The sequence below is a fragment of the Anser anser genome (assembly GCF_964211835.1).
Source record: "Anser anser genome assembly, chromosome: 9".
Lineage (NCBI taxonomy): Eukaryota > Metazoa > Chordata > Aves > Anseriformes > Anatidae > Anser > Anser anser.
Window position 1 is genome coordinate 18916594 of NC_139729.1, and position 26288 is coordinate 18942881.

The following is a 26288-nucleotide window of genomic DNA, read 5'->3' on the forward strand; positions in this document are numbered from 1 at the left end:
GCACTGCTGTTCAGTGGAGTGCCCTCAGAACATTGAGTTGATGAACACACCTGTAAACTGTTAACAAATATTGTCTCAAGAAGTGACAAGCTATAAAAGTTCTTGCTGGCTGCTTTCCATCTCTTACTGTAACACACTGGACTGTCAGTTCAATTTTTAACTAGTGCCATAGAAATGCTTAGTGTAATAAAATATAAGCATCCTCATCTGCCTGCAAACATTAAATACTTTGGCTTTCATTTTAAGAAAAAAACTAGCAAAATCCACGAGAAGAGGGAATAAATATTTCTGCCCTGAATTTGAGGATGCTAGCCACAACATGCTTCTGCACTAGTGTCATAGAGGAAGGAAAGCATACCTCTGTGTTCAAGTCAGAGGGTGGATTTGGGCTATAATTTAATTTCCACAGCAGCATGTCCCAATCAGTTGGAAAGCCTGTAGTTAGCTCGTTCTCAGGAACAACAAATAAATAGGAGTTCTTTGAGGAAGCTTCGATTACTCAATATGAACTTCACTTCCAGCTGAACTGGCAGTTCTTATAGTAAAGTGTTCCGGAAAACTTCCTTCAGTGATGCTTTCGACTCTACCAACAGATCCTGCCACACGAGGAATGTAATATACCCATACCCTAGGCGCAACTCTGCTGCTTTCTGGTGCTAAAAGCAAGTTCACTTTGAGGTGCCAAGTTTGCAGGGTGTGCTTAGGTTGGAGCTGAGCTTCTCCCTCCTGGGAGGGGAGGAGAAAATTTTCAAGTACTCCAAGCATAAATGTAACAGCTTCTCAGACCATGTTTCTCTTCCCTTTTTATCAAGCAAATTAAATCAGCACACACAGCAGTAGAGCGGGTAGAAGATAAAGCATCTCTTTAAAATGCAATGCTCTAGAATATGCACTCTTCTTAGAAAAGGAAGTGGAACACTTTGCTGATGGCTGCCTTATGGAAAACGTGGCCACATCTGGGTATGAATGGCTTCCTGTGGGGATGGTGCAGTGTCTCAAGGCTTTCTCTCATAATGAGAAACGTTCGGCCGCTTTTCTGATCAACGAATGGCATATATTGATGATCAATTACTCTAACTTATTAAATTCCATTTATAAAATGTGTAAAGAAACTTTCTTGTTTCGCAGACTTCGTGCTGCACGGTGCTTGTGGCAGTGACCTGAGCTATCAAAGTACCCTTGCATGTTTTTGGAGAAGTACAGTCAAGGCTTTTGTAGCCTAAAATGTCTTATCAAAGGTAAAATTGGCATTGGTGTTTTGCACGGACAAACAAAGGAAGACTAAACTTGTCATTCAGCAGAGCATTTCTGCTAAAGCTCCTTGCCTGTGCTACAGCTGCTTGAGACAACAGAAGTTTACCTTAGGCTTGTACAACCATCTTCCTCTTAAAGGTCAAAGAGTATTTTCTACTTAAGGCAACAAACAAAATGAATTATTTCATCCAAACTTGGACAAAAGCCTTCACCTAAATTGTGCTATCCAGCAAACACAATAGACAAATGCAAGTAAAAAACACTTAAAAGTTTGCTCCCTGGAGTTAACTTTACAAACACTTCTCATTTCTACCAGAAGCTTAGTCTGGGCTTGTCAGAAGCTTATGCTTTTTCTAATTGCCTGCACAAAAGGCTCTTAAATAACGTTTTGACAGCTGAAATATTACATCTTCATAAATAGAGCTGTCAATATTGCTAGCGCAGAAGCAAAGAAACCAGATGCAGTACTAAAAGCTGGGGGAGGGGACAGTGATTCATAAGTTAAGAAAAGCATCTGCTTATAGTTTGGTAGTAGCTGTCCTGCTAAATCCAGCCTAGAAATTCAGATTGTGCTACAGCTGGCATAGAGATTATGAATGTTTCATTGGCCAGAAATCTGTTCAGGAATAACAGCATCAGATCAAGAGGGTATTCAGTTCACTTCTGTCCTTTCCACTAAAAAAAAAAGTTTCCCAGTGCTTAAAGGTCATTCTTGTACCTGTCTTTCAAGCCTAGAAGAATCTGCTGTAGTAGTTTTATGCAGCACATTTCTCCCATCCTCAGGTTGCACGTGGGCCTTTACATTGAGCCTTTCTCTACTTTTACCCGGGCTTGGAAAGGTGCACGCGGGCTCTCATTTCTCTTCCGAGCTCAGCTCTATCTCCTTTGATCGCCCTTAACCCCGCGTTCAGCTAACATGCAAAACAAACCCTTTTGCAAGCCCCGATGCAAAAAGTTTTCAAATAACCTGCAGGGAAAGGCATCTGACGGCACGTCAGCGGCATCGCTACGCGTACAGCCAACCGTGGCCAGGGCAGCATGCGCCGGTACCTCACCGCACGACTGGGAAGGAGCCGCTTCGGGACGAGCAGACCAGGTACGGCCCTTCCGAGGAGAGGGTCCCCGAGGAGAGGACCCCGAGCAGCAGGCCCAGGGGAAGGGCTGGGCTCCTCCTGCAGCCGACCAGCCGCCCCCAGCTGAAGCAGGGACCCCGGTGAGCAGCCCCTCAGCTCCTGCAGGGGCGCCCCGGGAGCACCGGGGGTGGGCTTCGGCCTTTCCGCCTGTGTGCCCCCACCCTGGCGGGGACCCCCCTCATCCCCCTCCATCCCCCCCCAAGTCCCCTCCCGGCTCCCACCCACCAAGCCCGGGCCCTGAGGCCACCCCCACCACCACGGGCAGCCGCTTCCATGGGGAGGGGACCCCGGTGGCACCCCCGGTGTGTGTGTGGGGGGGGGACCCCATCGGGCACAATCCCCCCCCGGGAGGGGGGGGCCGTTTCCATGACAACCCCTCCCCCCTTCCCCTCACGCCGCCCGCCCCCCTCCCCTTCCCCGTTCCCCCCCCCGCCCCCCTCAGCCGGGCGGATACAGCTTGAAGCCCCGCAGGATCTCCTTGGCCCGCTCGTCCGTGGCCGACATGGTCCCGCCGCGGGCGGAGGGGGCTGCGCGGGCCGGGGCCGGGCCGGGCCTGGCCGGGCGGGCAGGAGGCGGCGGCGGTGACAGCGGCGCCTCAGGGCCCCCCGCCCCTCCTCCCCCCTCCCTCCCTCCGCTCCCTCGCACCCGCCACCGCCCGCCGCAACCAACCCCGGCCGCCTCCCTCCGCCCCGCCTCCCGCCCTGCCCAGCCGGCCAATCACTCGCCGCCGCCTCCCTTTGCTGACAGGTGGGTTGGCCAATCGGAGCGCGCCCTCGCGGCTTCCCTCCCCCTCCTTCTCTCCCCCCCCTCCCCTCTGTCGTTCAAGGGCGGCTGCGCAGCGGGCGTTGAGGAGCTCGGCGCGGCCGGGCCCGGCGGCGGGGCGGGGACGGGAGGCGACGTGGGACAAACTTGGCCGGGCGCGGGGCGTTAGCGCGGCCCCGGGGCCGGGCTCCTCGTTGGGAAGGAGGCGGCGGGGTGTGAGGGGACACCGGGCGGCTGGGGCTTGGGTGCCCCAACCTCGCTCCCGAGACGGCGGAGCTGGGCAGCGAGGGGCTCCGTCAGCCCCTGAGGGCACAGGGCGGCAGCCCCACAGGGCACAGTTGGGGTCTTTTTGTGTTTTGGGGTCAAATCCCAGTTTCCATCAGTCTGTGTGGGGAGGTACGGGCTGGGCAGTCCGCGTCGCTCCGGTTTGAGCTCCTGGAAGAACTGACAGAGGAAGCTTGGAGATCTTGGGACAGCTCCCGGCCCGTGGAACGGTGCTACGTGGGACACCGTAACGCAGAGGGTGACAGAAGCCCCGAGTTCTCGCCTCTCAAAATCCTCAGCCTATATTAACGCAAATAGCACGTCAGCTTTCCGATCCACTTGTGAGAAAGCGACGCAGCAAGTCTCGCTATCCCTCTGCATGACTTTGTTCTGAAAACCTCACCTTTGCTTTTCCATCCCAAGCACACGGAGCTGGCAGGTGTCGCAGTTCCCAAGCTGTCATTGCAGATGAGAGGATGCTGCCAGCCTGCCGTCTGCCTCCCCAGAGCACTGGAACGGCCGTCCTCCCAAGGTGCTGATAAAAGAGCTGGTGTTTCTCCAGCATAACTGAGAGATGGGTTTGTAAGCTGGGGCCTTCTCCCACCCCACACTCAACGGAAGGTGGCTGCGCATCGGCCACCATTCAGATACACATCGCCCCCAGCCTGGCCAAGGCAAGAGATGAGAGTCCAGCTAGCAGCTTGCTCCCCAGATCCTGGGAAAAGTGGAGAGCTTGACAGCTTCTTCAGCAAGTCTTCAGTCTCCCATCACCCCTTCCTCTGCAGATGTGTGCTGGCAGTTGAGGTGCTGGAAACCTGGCAGGAGAGAATAAATGGGTGAAGTATGGTGAAAGCACACATGGATGGGGAGTGAAAACGCATCCAAGGCTGCGTTAGCATTTATGTATCCCAGCTTACCCCACTTGGTCACATGTAGATGTTCCTGCTCTAACATGGCTGTGGTGCCAGCAGTTGATATTTTGCTTTAAGTTGGTTGGGAAGTAAAATTATGGGCATTTTAGGAATCAGATCCTAATCCTGGCAGATAAATCTAGCCTACTGCATGATTTCTTAATATAACGAGTGTTATGTGGGCTATTGGTAAGCTCCTGTGTTATCCTAAGGTACCTCTTTTTTGATTTAAACCACCTTTTATTTATGAAAGGTGAGGGAAAGGTTAAGAAACACAAAAGTACCTGCTTTCACTGTCAGCCCTCACCTTGGTGACACAGGGTGTGAACTTTCTTGCCGGTGACACATCAAAACTGGGATTTCAGGGGAGAAGAGCCAGCTCCAGAATCGTGCCCTGGGGCGCAGGGAGGTGCACAGAGGAGGGGCAAAGCTGGCGCCGCCTGCCTGGCAGCAAGGTGCACACGGGGGCAGGATGAGCAGCTGGAGGTCGGGCGCTCAAAAGCCTGAAGAACCAGATGCCGAGCTCAGTGTGACTGAGCTGTGGGACAGAGGGCTGTCACTGCGCTGTAATCCCAGCCTTCCCCGTCTCTGTCCCTTACAGGTGACTTTACAGGCTCGTGCATTTTTTCCTGACTGAGAGAAATGATGTTCTCAAAGTCTCTCTGGGGCTCCGTGACCCCACTGCCTGAAGACATTACTCTGGATTTATGGTTTCTTTTCTCAGGCAACACAAGGAAACAAGGTGAAATTATCTGCTGCCTAAAAGGGACCTAGATTATAGAATCACAAGGGGAAGAGACAGGGCGAGTGAAGAGATAATGCTAACATTAAAAGATAAAATGGATTAACATCTCCCTGCATGCGGAAAGCTGCGTGGGTGGAGCAAGAGGTTGCAATAGCAGTTTGAAAGGAGACGAGACAGCTGGGCATACTCATATTTTTATTTTATTTAAAAAAAAATCCATCCCAGAAGCTGAGCTTAACTGATGCTATCCTCCAAAGTCCACTTCAGCCAGCCAGGCTGGCTGGCAGCAGCCAGGAGATGTCACAACAGCCTGACAAAAAGATCCTCCTGGATGACCTAAAAGGGGCTAATGCAGCAGGGCTCAGTAGTAGTTGGTTGATTTTTATCTGTGGGCTCCAGCAAGAGGTTGCAAAAATGATCCATGGGAAATAACTCGCTATTACACATTTCCATGTCTGCATCGGCCCTGGATTTCAGCTTGAACAGCTCTTCAGACAAATGAGGTGACGCACTTCTCTCCCAGAGCAACTGTGCCAGTGTACCTGTGGGGTAACACGAACCGTGGTGGAGGGCCTGTTTCGGATGTGATTAAAGAGGTAATTCTCCCTCCCTGTGCAGACGAGATCTAAGTGTAGCTTAAGCAAATTACTGAATGGCTTGTTATAGCCCTGGCTGAGTTCCCTTGCTGTGCAGGGCCTAGTTTTTTACATCCAATTTGCTTCGAAGCCCAGAGTGTCACAACAGCATCCCAACGCTTGCATCTCTCTGCTTGCCTGTCACCCCTTCTCAGGAAGATGGGACCCCAGGGACCAACTGTGGATGGCTCTGAGACGCAGGCTAAGCCCTGTCAGTTTCCCTAATAGCTTCTGATGTTTGTTCTCTGAAAGCTCCCCGCTCCTGGCCATGCTGGTCCACGGTTTGATCTTCAGGGACTGGCTGACTGAAAGCCAGAAGCACTTCGTACTTTGCTAAAGAATTTTAAACAGAGGCACGCTTTATTCACAGCATGGCACAGACGAGTGTACAGATTTTGGGAAGGGTAACAACCCCCAAAGCCCTCTTGTTCCCACCCCAGCTCTTCTCCCTCCTCCCCAGAGTCTTTTGGCTCCTGGTCTGTGTCCTGGAGAGGATCTCAGCTCCTCCAGCTGCCTCCCTGCTCCCCCCACTCCCCACAGCACAGGCTGAGCTCTGTGTTTCGGTTTGTCACTCACACAGACGACTTGTCTAGAGAGTCTAAAACCACTTCTAGCACCTTGTGATCCTTCACCCCATCTTTTTGGCATTTTTCCATTCGCTCCCCAGGAGGACTGGCCGGAGGGGCAGTCAATGGCTCAGCTGGCAGCCTCCATTGTCCTGCCCAGCACAACTGTTCAATTGTTTATCGCTGCTAATGGCCCCGTTTCAGCTTCTCGGGCATTGTCTGGTTCATGCCATAAAATGGAAGATTTAATCCGCTCTGAAGGCTGTAGCATATGCACAGATTCAAAAAAATTGAATGGAACCTGTAAGTGTAAAATGGACCCACGCTGCCGTGCCGTCAGAACAAAGAGCAGGCTAAAACGTGGCTTTGAAATGCCAGCCCCGCGCACAGGTCACCCCGGAGTCCAAAAACCCCGAGACGATGCCACAGCACGTCACACCCCAACACCTGCTGTGCCCTCGGAGCCAGAAACTTCGCTTGCTTGTAATTAAACAGTTTTTCAGGAAGCGGTGGAGCCCGAGAGGAGGCGTTTGGTTTTAGGGATCGCGGTGTCATAGCTCAAGGAGACCCAGCACAGCTAGCACTAGGGACGGTTTGACACCCCATGCTCTTAGGGATGCCACAAGGCCAACCAGCCTCACCCCGCCCCGTTAAATGAGTGTGTACCAGCCGTGCACGTTAATCACAGCCTCGTATTACACAGATGAGGGGGTGTGAGGTGGTGTGGGGCTGACACTGGTACCTCACTGCACGGCGTGCTTGTGGCCATGCCGGGTTCTGCTTGCTGGATGAGGATGGGAGCACGAGGCGAGATGCGTGATGGGACGGGGTAAAAGTAGGAAGAAGCAAATCTGGCGGCAGAGGCCACGGTGATTTAGGATCCCGCTCGGGACGCTTCATCACCCCGCGTGAGGTAAATCCTCCACAGGGGCTGCCGCCTGCCTCTCCCCGCGCCGGGGGTCTCCCGCCAGCCACAGCCCACAGCTCGTGGGCTACCAAAAGCGTTTTTAGGGCGGCTCTGACAGACACCCCGAGCCCACCGGCGGGCTGCGAGGGCTGCCAGGGCTTTTCAGCACCGGGCCCGGCGCTGAGGCCGCCCGAGGGCGGAACGCTCGGTGCGCGGCCGCGCGGTCCGGGGGAAGGAGCGGCGCGGGGGACACCGGCGCCGCCATCATGGCGGCCTGAGGCGCGGCGGGCACGGCGCCGGGGGCCGCAGGGCGGGAGGGAGGCAGGAGGGGAGGCCGCGGCGGCGAGGTAACGCCGGGGGACGGAGGGACAGACGCGAACGGGGCCCCGGGGAAAGCCAGCCCGGCGGTGGGGGCACGGGGGACGCGGGGTTGTGGGGCCGGGAGGGGGCCGGTTGCCGCCGTGCCTCGGAAAGGCTGCGGTGAGGCGGGGGGAGAAGGCGCCGTGGGTGCCCGGCGGGGCCGGGGCTGCCCCCTCACGGCGCCGCCCGCCGATGCTGCCGCGGTTCCTGTCAGGTAGGGCGGTGGGGAGAGCCGGGAGGGCCGCCCAGAGGCACGGCGGGCTGAGGGGAGGCTTGGAGGGGGGCAGAGAGCTGGCGTGCCGTTCTTTGTATGGTGCGGGTAAAGCCTCTCCTCCGCGATCTCACACACCGGTGTGGGCAGGGTTGGCTGGGAGGGAAGGCTCGGGGACTGCGAGGTGTGGGTTTCATCGCCGCTCAGTCGCTTCGTGCATGATCTTGAGAGAATTGCCCGTCCTCTGTACCTATTTCCTCGTCTGTGAGCGGGGCGAGTGGTGCTGGCGTACCCCCAGGCGTGTTAGGAAGTCAAACTGAGTGTTACGGGGTGGTTCTCAATGAGAAACTGAGGTACTGCTCGGTCAGTATATGTGTCTTTGGTGAAAATAATCCCCAAGAGACCTTAAACTGAGAATCTAAAGATCTCTGTGTGGAAAGCACAAAAAATTGCCCTCTCGGGTTCTAACCGGTTATACTGAGAGGTGTGATGGAGTGGAGTAAACTGTTTTTTCAGGAGCTGAGTAATAAGTGAAGCTGGCTGCATTGCTTTCAAAAGCCATCATTTGCTTAGGCATGGCAAAGCAAGGCAAACACCTGTGTGACAGCAGCACCTTCTCTGGGAGCAGATGTGGTCCCAGGGGTCAGGCTGAATGAGACACAGGTTCTCTGGTGTCTGATTTTCTTCACCAGAGTAAAGGTTTCCACCTATGCATGAGAATTATCTTACGTAAATGTAACGTGAAAAAACCCTTATCTGCTAAGTTCTTTGTTTTTGTGACTGAATAATATGCTTCCAAAGTTTTTCTTAGTTGTTTGTAAAAATAAGTTTGTTTCAGTTGTTTATAAATAGTGCTCTATATTTCAAGCAACATGTTGGTGCTGGGAGACAGTGTGCACGCCAGAAATGTGAGCGAACAGTAAAAGACAAAGACCTCCCTCTACAGGGACTTAAATAGAGCCTTTGTAGAAAGGGTATTTTTATCACTGAAGCTTTACAGTTAACCCAAAACACTGTAACTGTGTAATGTAGGCTAGTAAGCCACTTACAGGCCACGGTTATTTTCTCCTTTTAGGCTGAGGAAAGCAGTATGAATTATGTACTCATGCTTTGTCTATGCTGATGTCAAAGGAAAAGGTGCAATATGCAGGCCTACAAGGTAGGTGAATTCTTCAAAGTGAACAGTCAGTTGCTGTTTAGAAGCTGTGTAATGAGTTTTGGGAAGGAGGAAGCCCTAGGTGGCCTGTAGTAAACATAAGGATATCATCTCTGATAACACAACTTCTGCAGTTGGCTTTACTTGACAGCATCAGTGGAAGGGACAGGTCTGCAAACAGGGTGAAATCTAAACTCTTTTCCTACTACCATGAATGGTTCTTGAGGGAACTGGCCAGTCTGCAGAAATTTTGCTCAGATATTGTCTGAATTGTTTTTGCTTCCCAGACGGATCAGAAATTGAGCCTGTAGGGTTCCTGGCCTACCCTCTGAATGCCAAAGGAAAAGCCGGCTCAGCTGACACTGAAACGTTACCATGCGGCGCACACCTTCTGCTTCGCAGTCAGACAGAATATAGCAGAGAGGAGATCATAAATTAATACCATTTTCTTTTATTGACAGATTGAAAAACCTAGAATGGCAGGAGAACAGAAACCGTCCTGCAATCTTCTAGAGCAGTTTATTTTACTAGCCAAAGGTACAAGTGGCTCAGCTCTGACTGCTCTTATAAACCAAGTGCTGGAGGCCCCTGGGGTTTATGTCTTCGGAGAGCTGTTGGAGTTAGCAAACGTGCAAGAGGTAAGAGATGAGTTTCTATACTAACGTTCCTTCTGCACTCCCACTACAATGGATCCCCTGAAGTTTGCACAGACAGCCTATGCTTGTGAAAGTTCTGTGCCAGGAGGGGCCAGATGTAACTTAACCTCAATTCTGAGGTGTTTGGGTATGAGATTGACATTGGTTTTGCCTGTATAAATTTAGATGTTAAAAAAATACCTATATAAAGCTTTACTACCTTAATGCGATTGCTAGTAAAGCAAATATCTGGCAGCAGCCCAGTAACGATCTTAAGAAGGCACCTATCCAGCCAACAACCAAATCCCTTTCTATTTCTTCATTGTCCTGGAAAGCAGAGCCTCAGAGCTCTCCAAAAATCTTCGTGAACAGATGTCTAGTGTATCAGGCCTGGGTGGTAACCAAATCTAAACCATTTCAAACCAAGGTGGAGAGTAAGTTCCAGGGCTTTTACAGAGAATGCCATGCCAGCACCCCCCTCTACTTCAGTAGGGGATTCTAGGTTGAGTATCTCTGCAGGTGCAACAACATGGCATGCAGCAAGTTTGACTTTCCAAATAGGCTCTTAGGTATGTCTAAAAATGCCTCTCTGGTTATCTAGCATCAAGTTGCAATTATGTTCTTCCCCTGACCTGTGTGTAGCAAATTGTATTTAAAAAACAAACAAACAAAAAAAGCAGAGCATACACACAAAAGACTCAATAAAAATCATGGATTAGTGCTGCAGTTATTCCAGTGAAGTGTTTGTTTGCGAGCACTAATATTACTTCCAAATGCACTTAGCTTAGAACGTTTTTAGCTTGCTTTGAAGTTTTTTGTGGTTCTGCAGATGAACTTTCTTAGGTTTCCTGCTAATAGCAAGGATGCTTAACCAACCGACACCACTGCCTGCGTGCTTCTTACATGATGAGAAGAGCTGGCCCTGTCAGACGTCAGCTACAACCGAGCTGCTTTGTTCTTTTACCTCCTCAGATGCTGCACAAAGCAGTTGGTAGTCCAAGCTATATTTAAGTTCAGTCACACAGAAATGGGTGGATCATCTTGACTCTGAAACTGCTGAAATTTGTTGCTGCTCATGAGGCCTTAGAAAGGGTCCAGCTCTTTAAGAATTGGGCGTAATTGCTCTTACGGGAGTACTCGTCACACGTGGGCTTAAAATCTACTCTGGAGAAGTTGCCTGCCGGTATCACGTTGGCTGTTGCTGTGTTCCATGGGATTTCTTTTTTCTTCCCACCCAGCTTGCTGAAGGGACTAATGCTGCTTATTTCCAGCTGCTGAACCTGTTTGCATACGGCACGTACCCAGACTACGTAGGTAAGAGACTGCTGCCTGTTTTCCTTTGGCATTGTCTGAGGCAATTTTTTGCTTTCTGTGGTACCTGGTCTAGTGTGGCTGGGTGAAAATGTTTAAGCATAGAATTTGCTTGGAAGAATCATTTCTAGGGGGTTACTGGGTTGTATGCACTTCTTAATTACTAGAAAGCGGAGGAAGGATCCAGGCTGGAGTCTGGTATTTTACTGGTTTGGCTTGGACTGCAACACTGGATTGGATTGGTCTGTAGCAATATTCAGTGACATTTACGGGCCACTTACCTCTGATTTCAGACATCTGGTTTCAAATTTAGATGATGCTGCTTATGGAAGTTGCAGAAAACTTTGAGAAAAAAAAAAAAGATTGTGTTATTTATCCTATAAACCGTATAGGTTTTTATAACCTTTTATTGTGACAGCATTGCTGAAACAAAATGAAACATTTCTTTGCCAGAACAGAAATTGGAATAATGACTCTTAAGCATCTTCGGAAGGAGGCTAAGTGTGAATCATCTTAGTATTTGTCGGGATGTGCTTCATCTCTTGTGCTCTTATGCTTCAATTCTGCTATAATTTAGTACTTCATTGGTGGGTAGCAGCCTAATCCAGACTATTAGAGACTGTGACAAATAATTGTGTCACAGTGCCGGCTATCACTGTGGTGGGTGAGCTATCCAGTTCCAGTAAGGAGAAGTGGCATCAGGAAATGCAAGGGCTGATAATTCCAGTGGCTGTGGAGCAACGTGACCCTCGTGAATTCTGTGACAGATTAGAGGGTGTGTTTGCTGTGTGTGGGTCTTGCATCCCAGTACATGATAATTCATTTCTTTTCCAAGTGAAGAAAGGGAAAGGGGGAAAAGTAGTCAAAAGTTAGGGCACTGAATGAGGTGGGATGGCTGGGAGAACTTGAGTGCACTGAAACACTAATTTTCATTAAAGCAGGTATTTTAAAGACTTTCTTTGGTTTGGAAAGCTGGCTGTTTCCTTTCTGTTTTTAAATATTCATAAGGCACATGGATATAACATAGCGACAGTGAGGCCATGTAAGTGTCTGGATTAATAGTTTCTTCTCTCTTCCTCAGTCTGGTACTTTATACTTCCAACTGTAAATTCTGTAGCTCTTCAGAGAGAGAAAACCAACTATGTTTTCCAAGCAGAACAGCAAAAAGCATTTAATTCTGTCAGCTCATTAATGAATAAAAATGACTTGGTGGTAGAAACAAAGCATTTACCAGTTGTTTTGGCAGGACACCACTCGCGTAGATGTGAATTACATTCTAATTCCAAAATCAGAATTACTAAAGAAGCAGAGAAGAATGGGATTGCCAACTTGTTTTTTAAACTTTTTCTCTCTCTCTTAGTGTGCTAATGTCTCATCAGTGGCAGCTCTCTCCGCTTACCAGCACCCCCAGTAGCTGGAGCTGTCTTTCAGGATTCAGCATAGTTTAACTGGCCTGCAGTCTTGCAGCCTGCGTCTTATAGTTCTTGAAGGAAAGTTCTGAATCTTGTCTCTTTAACGTTAACAGCAAACAAAGATAACCTGCCTGAATTAACAGCAACTCAGAAAAACAAACTGAAACACTTGACAATTGTAAGCCTGGCTTCCAGAATGAAGGTAAAGTACACTGTGCGTGATAGCAAACTTCTTTTTTTTTTAAATGGCATCAATTCTTAGCATCGCAGTTGTATCGGACTGCATGAGTACTCACAAAAAAACCTGTAATTTGAAAAGGACTTGTAACGTGCAGTGTTCTCATGGTGCATTTGGGACATTAACTTAATGAACTTCTGGGGATGAGGTATGGGGGTGTCTGAACAGCCATATTATTTGGTTGGTAAGGTCTGGGAAACTTTGTATGGCTCCTTTCGCTGCTGGAGATGGAGAATCATTCTTAAAAGCACCGACTTTTTGTTCTGGAGGAAAAGCTAGTCAACGATCTTAATTTCTTCTACAACGTCATTATCTTTTTCCTTCAGAAGGCGCTATGCCAAAGCTTCAGGAATTACCCAAGCTGCGTCAGAATATTGCATAGCCTAGTAGCAGGTATTTGTATTGCCACCATCAGTCACTGCTGTGCTTGCAGGCTGAAGTGTAGGATATAAACATTTGGGCCTTGACCATCTGCCAACCCTCTTTCTGTTTGAGACTTAGCTGTTCGTTCTGGTTAGGACTGTTAACTTACTCTTGGGCTTGCTGGTTTTAGTGCATTCCCTACTCCGTGTTGCTGAAGGACCTGGACATGAGGAATCTGAGGGAGTTGGAAGACCTGATTATTGAAGCGGTTTATACAGATATTATCCAGGGGAAGCTGGATCAACGAAACCAGGTGTTAGAGGTGGATTTTTGCATCGGCAGAGACATTCAGAAGAAGGACATCAGTAACATTGTCAAAACGCTTCAGGAATGGTGAGGCAGTCTCTACCTTGCTTGCTCCTTGTGTGCACTTTGTCTTGTTTTTTCTCATTCCTTGAAGTTTCAAGTTCTGGCTCAATTTCATCATGTTTGTTAATCAGGTGTCTTCTGCTGCAAGTGGGCACTTGGAGGAAGAGACTGTTGGGCAAATTTTCCAAGATCCCGTCTAGATTTCAATTTGGGTTATGCTTCAAGCCAAACTATATCTTGAGATTCTGGTCTCATTGTGGCTTTTACGTGGCAGAACCCTAGTGAGGAGCCAAGGCCTTTTCAAACACTTGTGCCAAGCTGAAGTCCCCTTTCTGCTGTTACACTTGATAATGAAAACAGAACTGTCCGTTATTTTTCAGCCTTTTGCACTGTGATGAGAACTGCATGGGCAAACTGTAGGGAATCACAGTTCTTAGGAGGGATGTCTCTTCACGTTTGAAGTTTTAGCTGCCTTTGTTTGCCTCCTCTTTGTCCCTGCAAATGCAGGCTGCATGCAGCCGTCACACTGGGGCTGTGGTACTCTCTTTTTGTACCTTTGCTAAGAAGTTGCTTGTCATCTTTTTGTTAGATTCCCTTCCCACCCAAAGAAATTCCCCTGTAGGCTGTGCAGCCTGTGGCAGGTTCTGAGCTGACTGGGAGTCACTGCCTAGTTGTTACGGTAATGGGTGCACGAAAAGTAATTAAACTGCTGTGTAAATATGCTGCCCGGTGGTGGTGGTGGTGCAGGTTCTTTGTTTTGTTTTGTTTTTTTTTCTTTCTTTTTCTTTTCTAATCCACCCCCCCCCCAACCCGTCTCAGAGGGAGGACTCTGGCAGCTTCCAAGACCTTATAGCGTTGTTTGGAAGGTAACAACGAACCCGCTGCCAATTCCCTTTCTGTCCTCTCCAGTTAGGAACACTGTTGGAGAAGCACTTGTGTCTTTTTGAATGCTTAACAGCCGGGGGGATTCTCTCAATCTGACGTTTGTACTTAATTTTAAAATTGCATTGTTTTGCACCCCCTTTTCAAGCAGTAATTCTGATTGAAAAGGAAGTTGGTGATGCAGTGAACCTGCACTGAGTTTTTGATGGGTAAGTAAGAGTCTCATGGACTAGCTAAAGAATGCTGTGAAATGCATCGAGTACACAGCAAAGATTTTTCTTGCCAGCTTTTTTGGAACTCTAGTCATATCAGGAATATAAATTTAATGATTTCCTATACTTTTAGGTGACTTTAACTTTTCAGGCTGCATGACTGAGCTGCTCCAGTGAGAACTCGTAAATACTCTCTGATGTTGTTTGTGTCTCGCAGGTGTGATGGTTGTGAAGCAGTTCTTTTAGGAATTGAGCAGCAAGTACTTAGAGCCAACCAATACAAAGAAAACCATCACCGAACTCAGCAGCAGGTAGAGATGGAGGTGGGTACAGTCATTTCAGACTGCTCTGTGCTTTTTCATTAAATGTTTCTGTTTACTGGATAATCTGGTAGCACCTGGTTAATGGTTATGGCTTCTCTGAAGTAGGCTAGCAATCATGCAAATCAGATGTGCTGTTCTAGGGCAGGAAAAATACACATCTGTTTCCGTGTGCTAGTAACCCCACAAAGACCTACATCAAATTTGCCCACCCTGAGCAGGCTGCAACTTTTCTCTATAAAATGGGCCAGGTGGGTGCAGCAGCCATAGTTCCTCGATTGATTTGTTAGGGAAAGAGTGCTTGTAACACGAAGCTTGGATACAATTCTGTTCCTTTTGTGGAAGGAAGGAAAATCTTCACTTTTCTTCTAAATCTGAGAGTGTAGTTACATATATCGAGTCTCATTGCTTTTGCAAAAATGTGCCCTCAGCATCTTCCTTTGGGGTATTTTGGTGTCGAGTGGCTAGAAGGGGATCGCTACAGCAGCGCGGGCTGGGAGCGCTCCCGCTGTAGGTTGCATTCGCTTCTGAGTCGGTAGATGGCAGCACGGGCATGTGATTTTAGCCCCTGCTGATGTGTATTTACTACTGAGAACAAATCTTGGCTAATACAGCTGTAAAGGTGAAAATGGTCCTCCCGAGACACTTGCTGAGAGTTTATTTCTTGCAGAGTGCTGCATCCCTGTAGGTTTACGTTTGCTTTCTGAAGCAGTTTATGCTTGGCAGCTTGACTGGCATCCGTAGTGCATTTGGTTTGCCAGATGCCTTTGGCCTGGAGTTGGCACACCTGACTCCCAAACTTGTTTTGGTCTATTTTTTTTGTTGTTATTGTTTTGTTTTTAATGTTCGCTGATTGTATTTCTGGTGGGCCCTGCGGGGTTTCATGGGACAGAGTACAGTGCCTGTTGCTGTATCTCTCGTTTTCAGCCAGAGTAGCAGAAGTATTACTCCTGCCTCCCGCAGACCAAGATCTGTTCCTGCTTCTAGCAAATATCTGTGGCTCAGAGAGCCTGCTAGGCCAAGTGGCATTTTCCCTTTTTATTTCTCAATGCTGTCCAGAGTGTAAATTTGTCTCTCAGCCTCCTTTGTCCCTGCTCGTTCTGGCCAGCGTAATAGTAAGGTGCCTACGTTCTGCACCGAGGCAGTAGTAGCTCCCGTCAGTCAGCCAGGAAGGTGGTGCAATACTGTATTGTTGTCTCTTAAAAGTAGTAAGAAAGCTCTAGTTGTTTCCCGTCTGGGTCCCGTACGGATTATTAACAATGCTGGCTCTAAGTGAGGGCAAAATGTTACCCGTTACAAACTCAAATGCAGAGTGTGTTTGTGGTAGGAGAGGGCTTTGTCTTTGTTTTTGTAACCTCCAGGGGTTTCTCAGCATGTTTATGAACAGAGTTGCTACTGTGAGGGGAGGAAGAAGCAGGTGCTGATTCACTGTCTCTTCTTGGCCAGGTCACAAACATAAAGAAAACATTAAAAGCTACAGCCTCGTCGTCGGCACAGGAGATGGAGCAGCAGCTGGTAGAGCGAGAGTGCCCTCCACACACAGAACAAAGGCAGCCCACAAAGAAGATGTCCAAAGTCAAAGGGCTGGTCTCCAGCCGTCACTAGAACATACCATCTAAATGTCATTCATCTAGGAATGACAGCAGGAGGAGCAAAAAGGGCCTGCGTCTCCTTTTTTCAGTGGGTTCTGGGCCAGTCCCTTCCAGGCTGGCAAATAAAAGCCCTGTTTGAATACAGCTCCCAGTGAGCAGCACCTGGCTAAGTTACGCTGTGCAGCCCCTGTTCATTTTTGAGGGTGTCCCTGTTCTGGTCCTTTAAAGAGGGACTTCTAAAGAAAGGGACTAGCCGAAAGGGGCAGTAAAAAAAAAAAAAAAAAAAATCTGTGGACAGTTTTGCTCCCTCCCAGCCAGTCTCATTGCTGCTTAACCTTTAGGAGGCTGCTGTACTAAATCAGATCTTGGGAGAACTTCTGTGGTGAGAGTCTGAATCCCAGGGTTGAAGTGTGGCTACCAAAGCCAGGCTGGGAGCGAGGAGGCCATCAACACAGATCTTTTCATTCCCAGAGGGAGCGCAGAAAGGTTTCTAGGCCAGGAACTGCTTTACGTGGAAGTCTTCAGCCTTTCCGCTGCCCCTGTCTATTTTAAACTGGGGTGAAATTCACACTACCTCGCTCTGTGAAGATGAGATCCAGTGCTGGGCTGTTTACTTAACTGTCTGTTTACTGCCCTTACGAAGCCCTTTAATCTCTCGCAGATTTAACGCGCTGGCCTGCATCTCCGAGGCATCAATACAGCAAGGAGGAAGCAGGCTGCTCTTCCAAGCCTTCCTTCTTGCAGACGGTTAGGGGCGTGCTAGAAGCTGTTCCTTCTGAACGCGATGTGACCTCCCAGAGCTGCTTGTGAGTTGTTCCCCCGTTCATACCTTCAAAGGGCAAAGCGTTTGCTCTTCCTTGGACGCTAGTGACAGCGGACTGCACGGAGGAGAGCCCGTGTAGCATTGTGGCAGGCTGGCGGCCCAGGACCCACTGGCAGGGGTCGCAGCAGCATCCCCTTGCTGAAGCAACGGACTTGACTAGTCTTTCTGAATTTTGAACACTTTCAGGTTGTATTTTCCTCCCCCCCCCCCCTTTTTTTTTTGTACATTGTTGTGATTCTAAAGCATTTCAGCCTTTGTTTTGTGTATTTTATTTGTTACAGACTAATTTCAGGTGATTTGCACCTGATTCGGCGAGGTGTGGGTTTTTTTAAAGGGGGAGGACGGGGTTGGCATTGAAACAGCAAGTCGCAAAAAAGCACATTTTAGAAAAAAAAATTAAAAATGCTGATTTAATGTCAGAGTTCGGAGTCTTGGCTTTGAGGCTGATTTAGGCTTGTCATCCAACAGCACTTGTTCACGTGGCTGTTTGCTTGGTTCTTGATGTTACGTTATCAGAAGGTCTGACTAATCTCCCTGACGCATCTGGGAGGCAGGGAATTTCTGTTCCCGTATTGTCAGGAGTTCGTCTTTGTCCAAGTCTGTGTGGAAAGATCTGTGGCAAAGCCGGTAGCTGAGCCCAGTCTCCTGAGCCGAAACACCTTCGCTGCCTGGTAGTGGGAGGTTTGAAGTTTTGCTCTGCCTTGGGCCAACTGATTCCTTCCTCTGGGTCTAGCTCTGTAGTTTGGCTCCTGTGTTTTACTTCAGTCTGTGGTGGAAAGAGAGGGGCTTTCCGCGAGCAGGAAGGGGAGCTGTTCAAGCAGAGGGCTGTGACAGTGCTCCAGGCCTGCAGCAAGCTGTCACCTGCACTTCCTCATGCAATGCATGTGCCTTCCTCTTACTGCTACAGAGTTCTTTGCCATCTGCGTGTTCTCAGTCCTCGGCTACAGGACTTGATGTACAGTTGTGAAAGTAAATTCCTCTCCCTTTTCTCTCCTGCAGTGCAGGCACACCAGCTTTCAATCTTGAGAGGTGGCTCGAAATGCCTCCCATCCAGCTGCCTCTGGGTCAAGTCCCTTGGTTTCTGATTCTTTACCAGCTCTTTCCCCTGGAAACTCCGGCCGGAAGAGTCCCCAGTGAAGGATACGAAGTAAGTGAATAAGCCCAGAGCACGACGCCTTCCCTTATATCTCAAGGGAGCTCTTGCAGTGGAGCCGTGCTACCTTCTCCCAGTGTTTTGCTGACAGCTTCAGGAGGTGTAGGTGGACTTTGTGTACCCACGTCTAATGGGTACGTGTGATGAAGATGGACTGAGTCTGTCTCTGGCTGCCTGCGTGGGTGACCGCCGTGTACTGGTCATCCAGTTCCTCACGAGGTCTGACTAGCGAGGGGAGGCTCTGTGGACCTCAGCCGTGCTGTTTCCCTCACATTTCTGCTGTCAGTCCCGCGAAGAGGCAAGAGGAATGCAAATGCCTTTGGAAATCAGTTTAGCTCCTCAGCAAGCCACAGTCCGCTGGGGAAATAGACGTGAATTTGGCATCCTTGATGTTTGCTCCCTGCCAGTTACAGGAGCCACGTTAGTGCGCGGAAGCTTCTTTAGGGTGTTGGAAGTTCTGAGTTCATCCTTATGTTCCTGCTGTTCCCAAAGCCTGCGTGGGGGCGAGGGCCCTATTTACACGTCGGTGCGCGGTGCCTCTGAGCAGCAAATAAGCGGGGGAGGAAACGGCCCTTTGAATAAAGAGCTGTCCCGTGCCTGGTGGTGACAGGAGACTGAGAAGGGATGGGGCACTGGAGGGAACTGAGCTGTTCGCGTGTTTGGCTTTCCTGGCGTGCCAGCGACACGCTCGGTGCTGCAAAAGGAGGGGGGTGTCTTTGCAATGAGCCCAGGCTGAGATGAGTCATTAACAAATGACATGCACAGAGTACCTGGGGGAGGCAGGCAGCTCTGCAGCAGCTGGTTAATGAATCTGGCTTGAAGGAAAGGGAAGCTATTCCAGGAATGGAGCAGAAGGCCTAGTTGTTAACAGGGAAGGATGCAGGAGGTGCTGTGCCGTTTGAGAAGGACGAGATCAAGGCGGCGCTGACTCCCTGTGCCTGCGGAGAGGGCAGCAACTGGGAGCAGAGTTGGCTGAATGAGGGGCTGGTGGGGGCTGAGCTGTGGGGAATGTCTGCAGAGCTTAACTGTGCTCTGGGGATGGAGGGAGATGGAAGCAGAGGCGGGGTTGGTGCAGACTCCGGTGTATTGCCTGTGTTGGAGGCAGCTGACACAGCTTGCCTGAGCGCCGCTGGACACTGCTCCCTGATGTGGGGAGAGCATCCTGACCTGCTTTGGTTTATGGCAGCACCGGGCTGCTCCAGCTTCCTCCAGGACTGCAGCAGGACAGAGTTTGAGCTATTGAACTTCTGTTCGCCTCCTCCGCCCGGAGAGAGGCGAGTAGATGGAGCTGCCTTCCCTCCGCTCTTCAGGGCTTTATTGTCTAGCTTCGTGTTCTGCGGCTCCGCTTGTACTAGTGCTTGTTTAATATGGAGTTGAGCACTGAGCTGGAAAATGGAAGAGAGGATCTCAGCTGATTGCAGTGCTGGTAGACTGCCCTAGCCCTAAAGCTGTGCCTCATGCTAACAAATGTCCCTGGCATTCCTGCTGTGACTCAGTTGATACCAACTAGCATCAGGCAATTCTGGAACGTGATAAAGCAGTGGTGGTATCGATCTTTTTACAAAAAAAAAAACATTTTGGGTGAAAATCTATAGCTCTTTTACTTTCCTCCCACCTCCTTAAATGAGCTGAATGCTAGCTTAGTCTTCTGTTGCGAACAGGAGGTTAAATTGGTGATGCTGACAGACCCTGATGGGTTTTCAGTTGAGACCCATCCTGCAATCAGTCTTGTGCAGGCTTCTGAAATCCCATGGATGCTCCCAGAGCTGCTTGCAAGGCTGCCCTGCTAAGGCCATAGTAAAATTGAGGCTCAGTTTTCAGACCAGCAGCCGAGTGCCACGGAGCCTCTGCCTGCTTGAGAGGTCTCCCTCCACGGATGGGGTGCAGGGGTAGGACTTGTAGGGTTCCAGAGTGAAGCTGGAGAAAGGGAAGCTTTTGTGGCCATAGAAGAGAGCGGTAGCAAGAGATGACTCTTCTCCCACCAGCCCTGCAAAGTGGATTTTGCGGAAAAGCTTCCTGTTCCTGGAAGAATGGAAAACGATGCCGAACCTAGTGGGTGGCGGTTGTTATTTTTTAGCATTCTGCCCATCCTGTGATGGGAAAATGCATTAGTTCGTGTGTCCAAAAAGGAAGCTGAGTTTATTCACTGCAGGGAAGGTGGAAGCGAGTGCTGTGAACGTAGAGAGCTGTATTAGAATGTGGCAGCTCCAGTGAGTAAATCAGACTTGCCCTAAATTTTGAGTTCTGTACAAGTTTGAGTGCTGTCCAAGCTGTTTAGAGAGGCCTCTGATTTTGAAAAACCAAATAAAGCCCCACCTCCTGCTGGGGTAAAACAGTCAAAGGTGACGCAGAGTTGGTGCTGCTGGCTGTTACGTCAGTATCTGAGCCTCTTACAAGCTTTGCAGTGGAGAGAAACAGCATTGCTCTATTTAAAGATGAGGAAAAGGATAAATCAAAGAACCTGTCCCACACGTGTGTACACCCAGCCCGTCAGACCTCAGTCATCTACTCCTATATGGAGCTTTCTGGTTTTTTTACTCCACAAAGCCCTCTGTGGTGCCTGACCTAATGCAAGGGAACCAAAAAGTGAAACTGTCGACTTTATTTTTGCGTAATCTGAGGGCAGGTAACCCAGGGGCATCAGGAAAGGTAAATTAAAGTTTACAGGCATCTCAGTTCCTACTTGTGACCTCAACGTTGTATTTTTATTGTGGATTTGTGACCTGACAGTCTGGTAGAATTTCTTGGCAGAATTTTTAGAGGTGTGTCACTGTTCCGCTGTGCTCCATGGCGAAGGTCGGCGTCTCTCAGGGGCTGTTGACATTTTGCTGATATTTCTTCAAGTTTGGCCCTACCGCAGCGGTAAGTGATTGAAGCTACAGAGGCGCGCTGTTAAGAGAGTGCGTGTTTACCCTCTAGCCTGCTTGCCTGCACCCCGCTTCTTAGCGGCACTGCGCTGGCTCCCCCGTTTCCAACTCGAGAACCAGGCAAAGGACCGGGCAGAGCAGCACTTCGCTCCCTGTTTCCAAACACGCAGGCACACGTTTGTTTCGCGCAGGGTGCAGACCTGGCAGGATACCCTGATGTGTTTGCTACGGGTTACAGACTGTGAGAGTGTGGTAGCTGTGATGAGCGTGGCCTTCTCTTGTTGAGAAGAGATGGACTGAGGGCACGTGCAAACTTTAGGTAGTTAATGGGATGCCGTAAGGTCATGTACCAGTCCTGAAATGTGTGTTTCCCTATTGCACAAAAGAATTTGTGCCTGTGGTCCTCGTTTGACCTACTTTTAGTGAAAGGTAAAGCACCTTTCCACAGCTCTAGCTCTCCTGTAGAAGCTTGTGAATCTTGATATCGTTGGGGTGTTTTTCAAATACTCACTCACCTGTGATACCTCCATTTCCAGAAGAACTGAGTGTGGTGGATAAATGAAGCCTCACTCCTTCAGAGATCTTTTTTTTTTTTTGGGCTACTCCAGCCATAGGTCTGTATCTTCATGGTGTGAAGTTTGGAAGTGGTGCTGTCTAACTCTCCAGACTCTTCCTGAAGGCGCTGTTTATCTCACCAGCCCGGGTGTCTCAGTCACCGCCCCATGATCAGCACGATCATAAGGCTGCCTTGCGCTGATGCAGTAACATCTTGGCGTTTCGTTGTCACCTCTGCAGCTGGTAGAGAGCTCCGGTTCCTGCAGGATCACCTTCCAGCTGTGATGCTCTCTCTTTTACATCACGACTGTGAGAGATAACACCTCTCCTTGCTGGCAGACAGGCCAGGTGGGTAGGCATCGCTCCTCAGAGCTGTCTTGCACGTGGGAAGACGCAGTCTGTTGCCTGGTTTAGCATCCTGGAAATCAAGGACAAGGACATGGGACGGTTTCATAAATAAAGGGGCAAAGCACGGAGCTGTGTCCTATTCCAGCTCTGCTACAGCAGAAAGCAGAGGGCAAATCAGCCCCTCTGCAGCTGAGTTTCCGGAGACAGCCCGTCTCGGGTGTGCTGGCTTTGTGGCAGAGGTTTGGGAGGTGCTGTGGTCTCCTGGCCGGGCAGAAGTTCGTTGCACCTTCAATTAAATCAGCAATGCATGTGCATGGGAGGGGAGAATCTCAAAGCTTTTTAAGCTTTTCCAGAAGTCTTCCTCCTCCTGTGTATCACAGCCTCCTTTTCCCCAATGCAAATGCAGCGGTCCACTGTGGGAATGCTGGCCTGGAGTATTATGGGTAGTACGCCAGGTTAATTATGGAGGGGGCAGGAAAAATAGCCTATGCCGTCTTCAACAATATCAAAGGGATGCTACCTAATGATTTTCCTATTAGCTCTTTTCCCAGCCTGCCAGAGTCACTGCAGAAATGTCATTTACAAAGGCAGTTTGCAACTCATTACCCGGGATTTTCACTGTAGTTCTGCTCCAGAGAGCGTGGGCTTTCGCTGTGTGCCCCAACCTAATGAATTGCCTGATTCGGTTAGTGCTGCCATCCCTTCTGACAAGGTTAGTTGCTGACTGACGGGAAGGGGCCTGGATTCAATTCCCTTCTTGTTTTTGACTCGTGCTTGTGTCAAGAGCAGGCTCCCTCTGGAAGCTGCCCTGTGATCCCTTCCCTTCGTTTTTCTGCGTTCTGAGGGAAGCAGCCCCCGTGCTTGGGGAATTCCTAGAGCAAGTGGCCAGGGGTCTGTGTGCTGCCGCCTCCAGCAGTCCCTGCTCAATGCCTCGAGTCCCATTCCAGCTGGAAAATTCCACCGCTCCCCTGCTCTGGGCTTTTCTTCCTCTTCATTGGTTTGGGACTTGCTGTCACCTGAGCTGGGCTTTGTAACCCTTGAGCAATAAATACCTTGGAAAAGCTGCATTAATGGTGCCAGGGAAAAACATGCATCGTGGCCTGGGAGAAGAGAACTGATTTGCCATGTGTTGGAAGGCAACCACGTCCTTATTTGTGGGAGCTCCAAGCTCTACTCCGGCCTGTTTGGGCTTTGCGAGGCACTTTTACAACAGCCCTGGAGAGAACTCTTGTTATTTTTCACTAGACAACAGAGGATGAAGAGGAGAAATCAGGGCTGTCCCTCCCTGTGTTGTATCACAAACGCTCCCACTTGAAAGCCGAGTGGTGCTGCTGCTCCTTTGGCAGGTAGGGCAGGAGATGTGCCGGTCCCGTGGTAGTGTGACCTCGGTGTAGAGAGAGGAGCTTGGGACGCCAGCCGCCCGCGCTTCCAGGTGTGCACACGCGTGTCCACCCACCTCTGCTAAGTGCCAGGCTCTGAGCTCACTTTTAAGAAGCTGGATGCCAGCCCCCTGAGGCTGCAGCTTGCATCTGAGGCGGCTCTTGCTGTTCAATTATACCGTGTCCGTGCTGGGATGTGGTTGGGGAGGGTTTCCAGCGCTGGCCCTGCATCCTTTTGCTGGATGTCACGAGGGTTTGACCCGGCAGGACCACGCGAGAGGCAGTGAAGTGAGATCCGTTTCTCCCTGCTGCATGCGATGCCTCCTCCCTTCTTAATTGGATTCCCGTGTCCCCTCTCTTTCCTCCTGGCCTCATTTCCTACGGAGCCCCTGTCAGGGAGCCCTAATTGTGGCCTTATCGGATGCTCGCTGGGCTCTAATGAGCCGTTTCCGTTTCCCGTTCTGGCCCGTCTGCCAAGCCAGGAAGGTGCTTGTCAGCGCCCTGAAAGCTGACCTCCGCTCGCCGCGCCGCCCTGCCAGCCCCTGGCTGTGCCGTGTGGGTGCTAAGGTTGAGTTGATCTGAAAGTTCTCCCAAGTGCACTTTCACCCCCGAGTGCTGCCTTCTCTCTCCCACGTCAGCTCGCGTCCCTGCGTGGGCATTTTGTTCCCGTCCTGCAGGTGGGAGAGCAGCGTGCGGGGGGACAGGGTGACTGACCCCCGCTCAGGGGGGGAAGCAGCAAAGCCAGGAGCCAGCTGTTATCCCCTCCTGCTCGCTCTGCTCGCTCTCCTTTTGCCAAGCTTGTGTCCTTTTGTGATGCAGCTTTGTCCTTTTCCTCGGACTTGCTCTTTTCCAGGAAACCCAGTGGACAGAAGGGACCCATGCTCTGAGGCTGCGCTTTTCCCCCCCCAAGACCTCACTCTGCAAAGGAGAAGTGGGAATCCAGACTGCGTGCGACCCCAGGCTGCGATCTCTGAGATCGCCCCAACCTCAGCTCGGGTTGTTGCGCTCCACGTAGGTAGTTGAGTTTTGTGGAGTGAATTCCTGAGGCTGAATTCCCTCTGTCACCAGGCAGAAGGTTTCATTCTAGCTCAGGCTTTGCAACAAGAAGCCAGAGCTGGAAGGGAAACGGGCTCCACCTTGGTCCCAGCCTGTGGGCCCTGCTGGCATGTTGCTGAGGGACCAGGACCCGGAGGGTGAGGAGCGGTACCATCTTACACCGCTGTTAGACCCGGTGTGCGTGGTCTGAGCAACAAGCCATTCCTTATTGCCCCGTAGGTTCGCTGGGTGATTGTGGACAGTCCCCTCTGACGGGCATCTCTTTAGGAGCATCTGGCACAGCCCCTCCTTTCCTCTAAAAGTGCACAGAGCCAGTAGGGTGCACTTCACAGGCAACGCTGTTTGCCTTACAGAGCCCTGGCGGCCGGTTCTCCTTACACAGGGGATTCTCAGGAGGGCTCTCGCTAACCCTGAGGCTGGGCACAGAGCTGCCCTTCCTGCCTGCCTCCCTCCGAGGTCTCGATTTTGCTCCCAACAGGCAATGTCTTAGCGGTCCATCAGCTGCCGCTCCCCGTCCAGCCGGACTCTGGGCGCTGCGAGGTGGGTGCCTGCCTCTGAGGGAGGTTTTGCTCGTACGGGGCCGGAGACGCCACGTGCGCGCTTCTAACCTGATGATTGAGCTGTCGGGTGTCTGGCTGAATCCTCTTGTTCTGTAAAGCTAATGTTCTCTAATAGTTGGGGAGAGCATGGCTGGAGGTTTCTATGGTTTCCCGGTGGTTGCTAAGGGAAAGGATCTCTTTGCCTCTGGGTCTCGGTGACTTTCTTTTTGCCCTGTCCTAGGCGCCGGAGCCCAGCAGTACATAATGCTCGTTGTTTCCCAGCCCGCTACAATGGTTAGGGCATAATTTGTGACTCCCGTCACGGCTGGGCTGGGCGCCCACCACTCTTTTTCTAAGGCCTCTTTGAAGAATGAGACCAAAGAGCCTTCGTGCAGGAGTTTGCCTACTTGCTGTGCTCCCCGCCCCCTCGCTTGCCGTGTCCTTTAGAGCTCCGAGTCGTTTTAACGATTTATTTCATGCACTTTACATAGCAAGAAGCTGTAGCAACAGCTGTGTCCGTGAATCCTTACCAGGCAGCTCTCGGTATATTTTGGTCTGTCTATGTATTGTCCCAGGCACAGTTAAATAAACCTCTGCTGGAGGAAGGGACTTTGCAGCTTAGCAGCGAACGCTTGGCGAGCGAGAATATCAACAAGATACTTAGTAAGCTGCTGGATCCCAGAATAACAGCAACTCCAGCATCAAGCTCTGCTCCCGCGAGCACAGCCGGGGCCGGATCCGGTGCGGTCTCTTTGTTGCTGTCGGCAGGGACTGCATCTCCATACGGCCCCCGGTGGTACAGCTAGATTTACGGAACACAATTTGGACCCAAACCTGCAGACTGGAAGCGGTTAAAACACGCCCAGACCCAACGCCGCGCTTGTCACACCGCTAGCAACTCCGGATCTAGGCTGTCGAACGTGCTGGGCTTATTTCCACGGGTGCGATTCGGGATCTGGGCGATAGACGAGTTGCCCGAGGCCGCGTGCTCTCGCGGTGAGTTCAGTTGGGCTCTGCACAGGCTTGCAGCTGCACGCAGCGCCGCACAGGATTCGGTCCCTCTGAGCATCACAGGATTGGGCGCAAGTTTACTTTGCATATGGGATCAAAGCTTAAAATATCAGCTGGCCTTTCTCTCGCTCCTGACTTTTCTAAAACATCTGAACAATTTCTTCTTTCACTCTGTTAAAATCAATCAATCTGACATTTAAATTGTACATGAATTTGATAAATAAAGACAGGTTACAAAATGCCACACGGAATGATTTTTTTTTTTCTTTACCTTTTTCAACTACTTAGGACAAAAAATGTTACAATGCTTGACTTTTCA

At 50.3% G+C, this 26288-nt stretch overlaps 2 protein-coding genes across 5 annotated transcripts in view; one reads left to right on the forward strand and one right to left on the reverse strand.

The window, feature by feature from the left end:
- The window catches only part of PDE6D (phosphodiesterase 6D), a 36867-nt gene extending 33852 nt beyond the window's left edge, over nt 1-3015 (reverse strand). Inside the window, exon 1 of the mRNA XM_083848287.1 lies at nt 2842-3015. Within this exon, the coding sequence (XP_083704413.1) occupies nt 2842-2891 (50 nt within the window). The 5' untranslated portion in view covers nt 2892-3015. The remainder of the gene's footprint in view (nt 1-2841) is intronic.
- On the forward strand, nt 2245-17480 carry COPS7B (COP9 signalosome subunit 7B). Of its 4 annotated transcripts, none has more exons than XM_083848286.1 (7): nt 2245-2350; nt 9366-9542; nt 10778-10853; nt 12376-12464; nt 13054-13256; nt 14544-14649; nt 16093-17480. In XM_083848286.1, the coding sequence occupies exons 2-7, from the start codon at nt 9381-9383 to the stop codon at nt 16249-16251; spliced, it is 795 nt and encodes a 264-aa protein (XP_083704412.1). In that variant the 5' UTR covers nt 2245-2350; nt 9366-9380; the 3' UTR covers nt 16252-17480. The 4 variants fall into 4 exon arrangements, with proteins under 4 accessions (XP_083704412.1, XP_083704410.1, XP_083704411.1 ...); XM_083848284.1 differs by lacking the exon at nt 2245-2350 and adding an exon at nt 7027-7183; XM_083848285.1 differs by lacking the exon at nt 2245-2350 and adding an exon at nt 7387-7524.
- The last annotated feature ends 8808 nt before the right edge of the window (nt 17481-26288 follow it).

Coding starts and splice junctions, on each gene's coding strand:
- COPS7B (XM_083848283.1), top strand. Junction 12,465..13,053: donor GCCTGGCTTCCAGAATGAAG/GTAAAGTACACT, acceptor TGCTGGTTTTAG/TGCATTCCCTACTCCGTGTT. Junction 14,650..16,092: donor AGCAGCAGGTAGAGATGGAG/GTGGGTACAGTC, acceptor CTTCTTGGCCAG/GTCACAAACATAAAGAAAAC.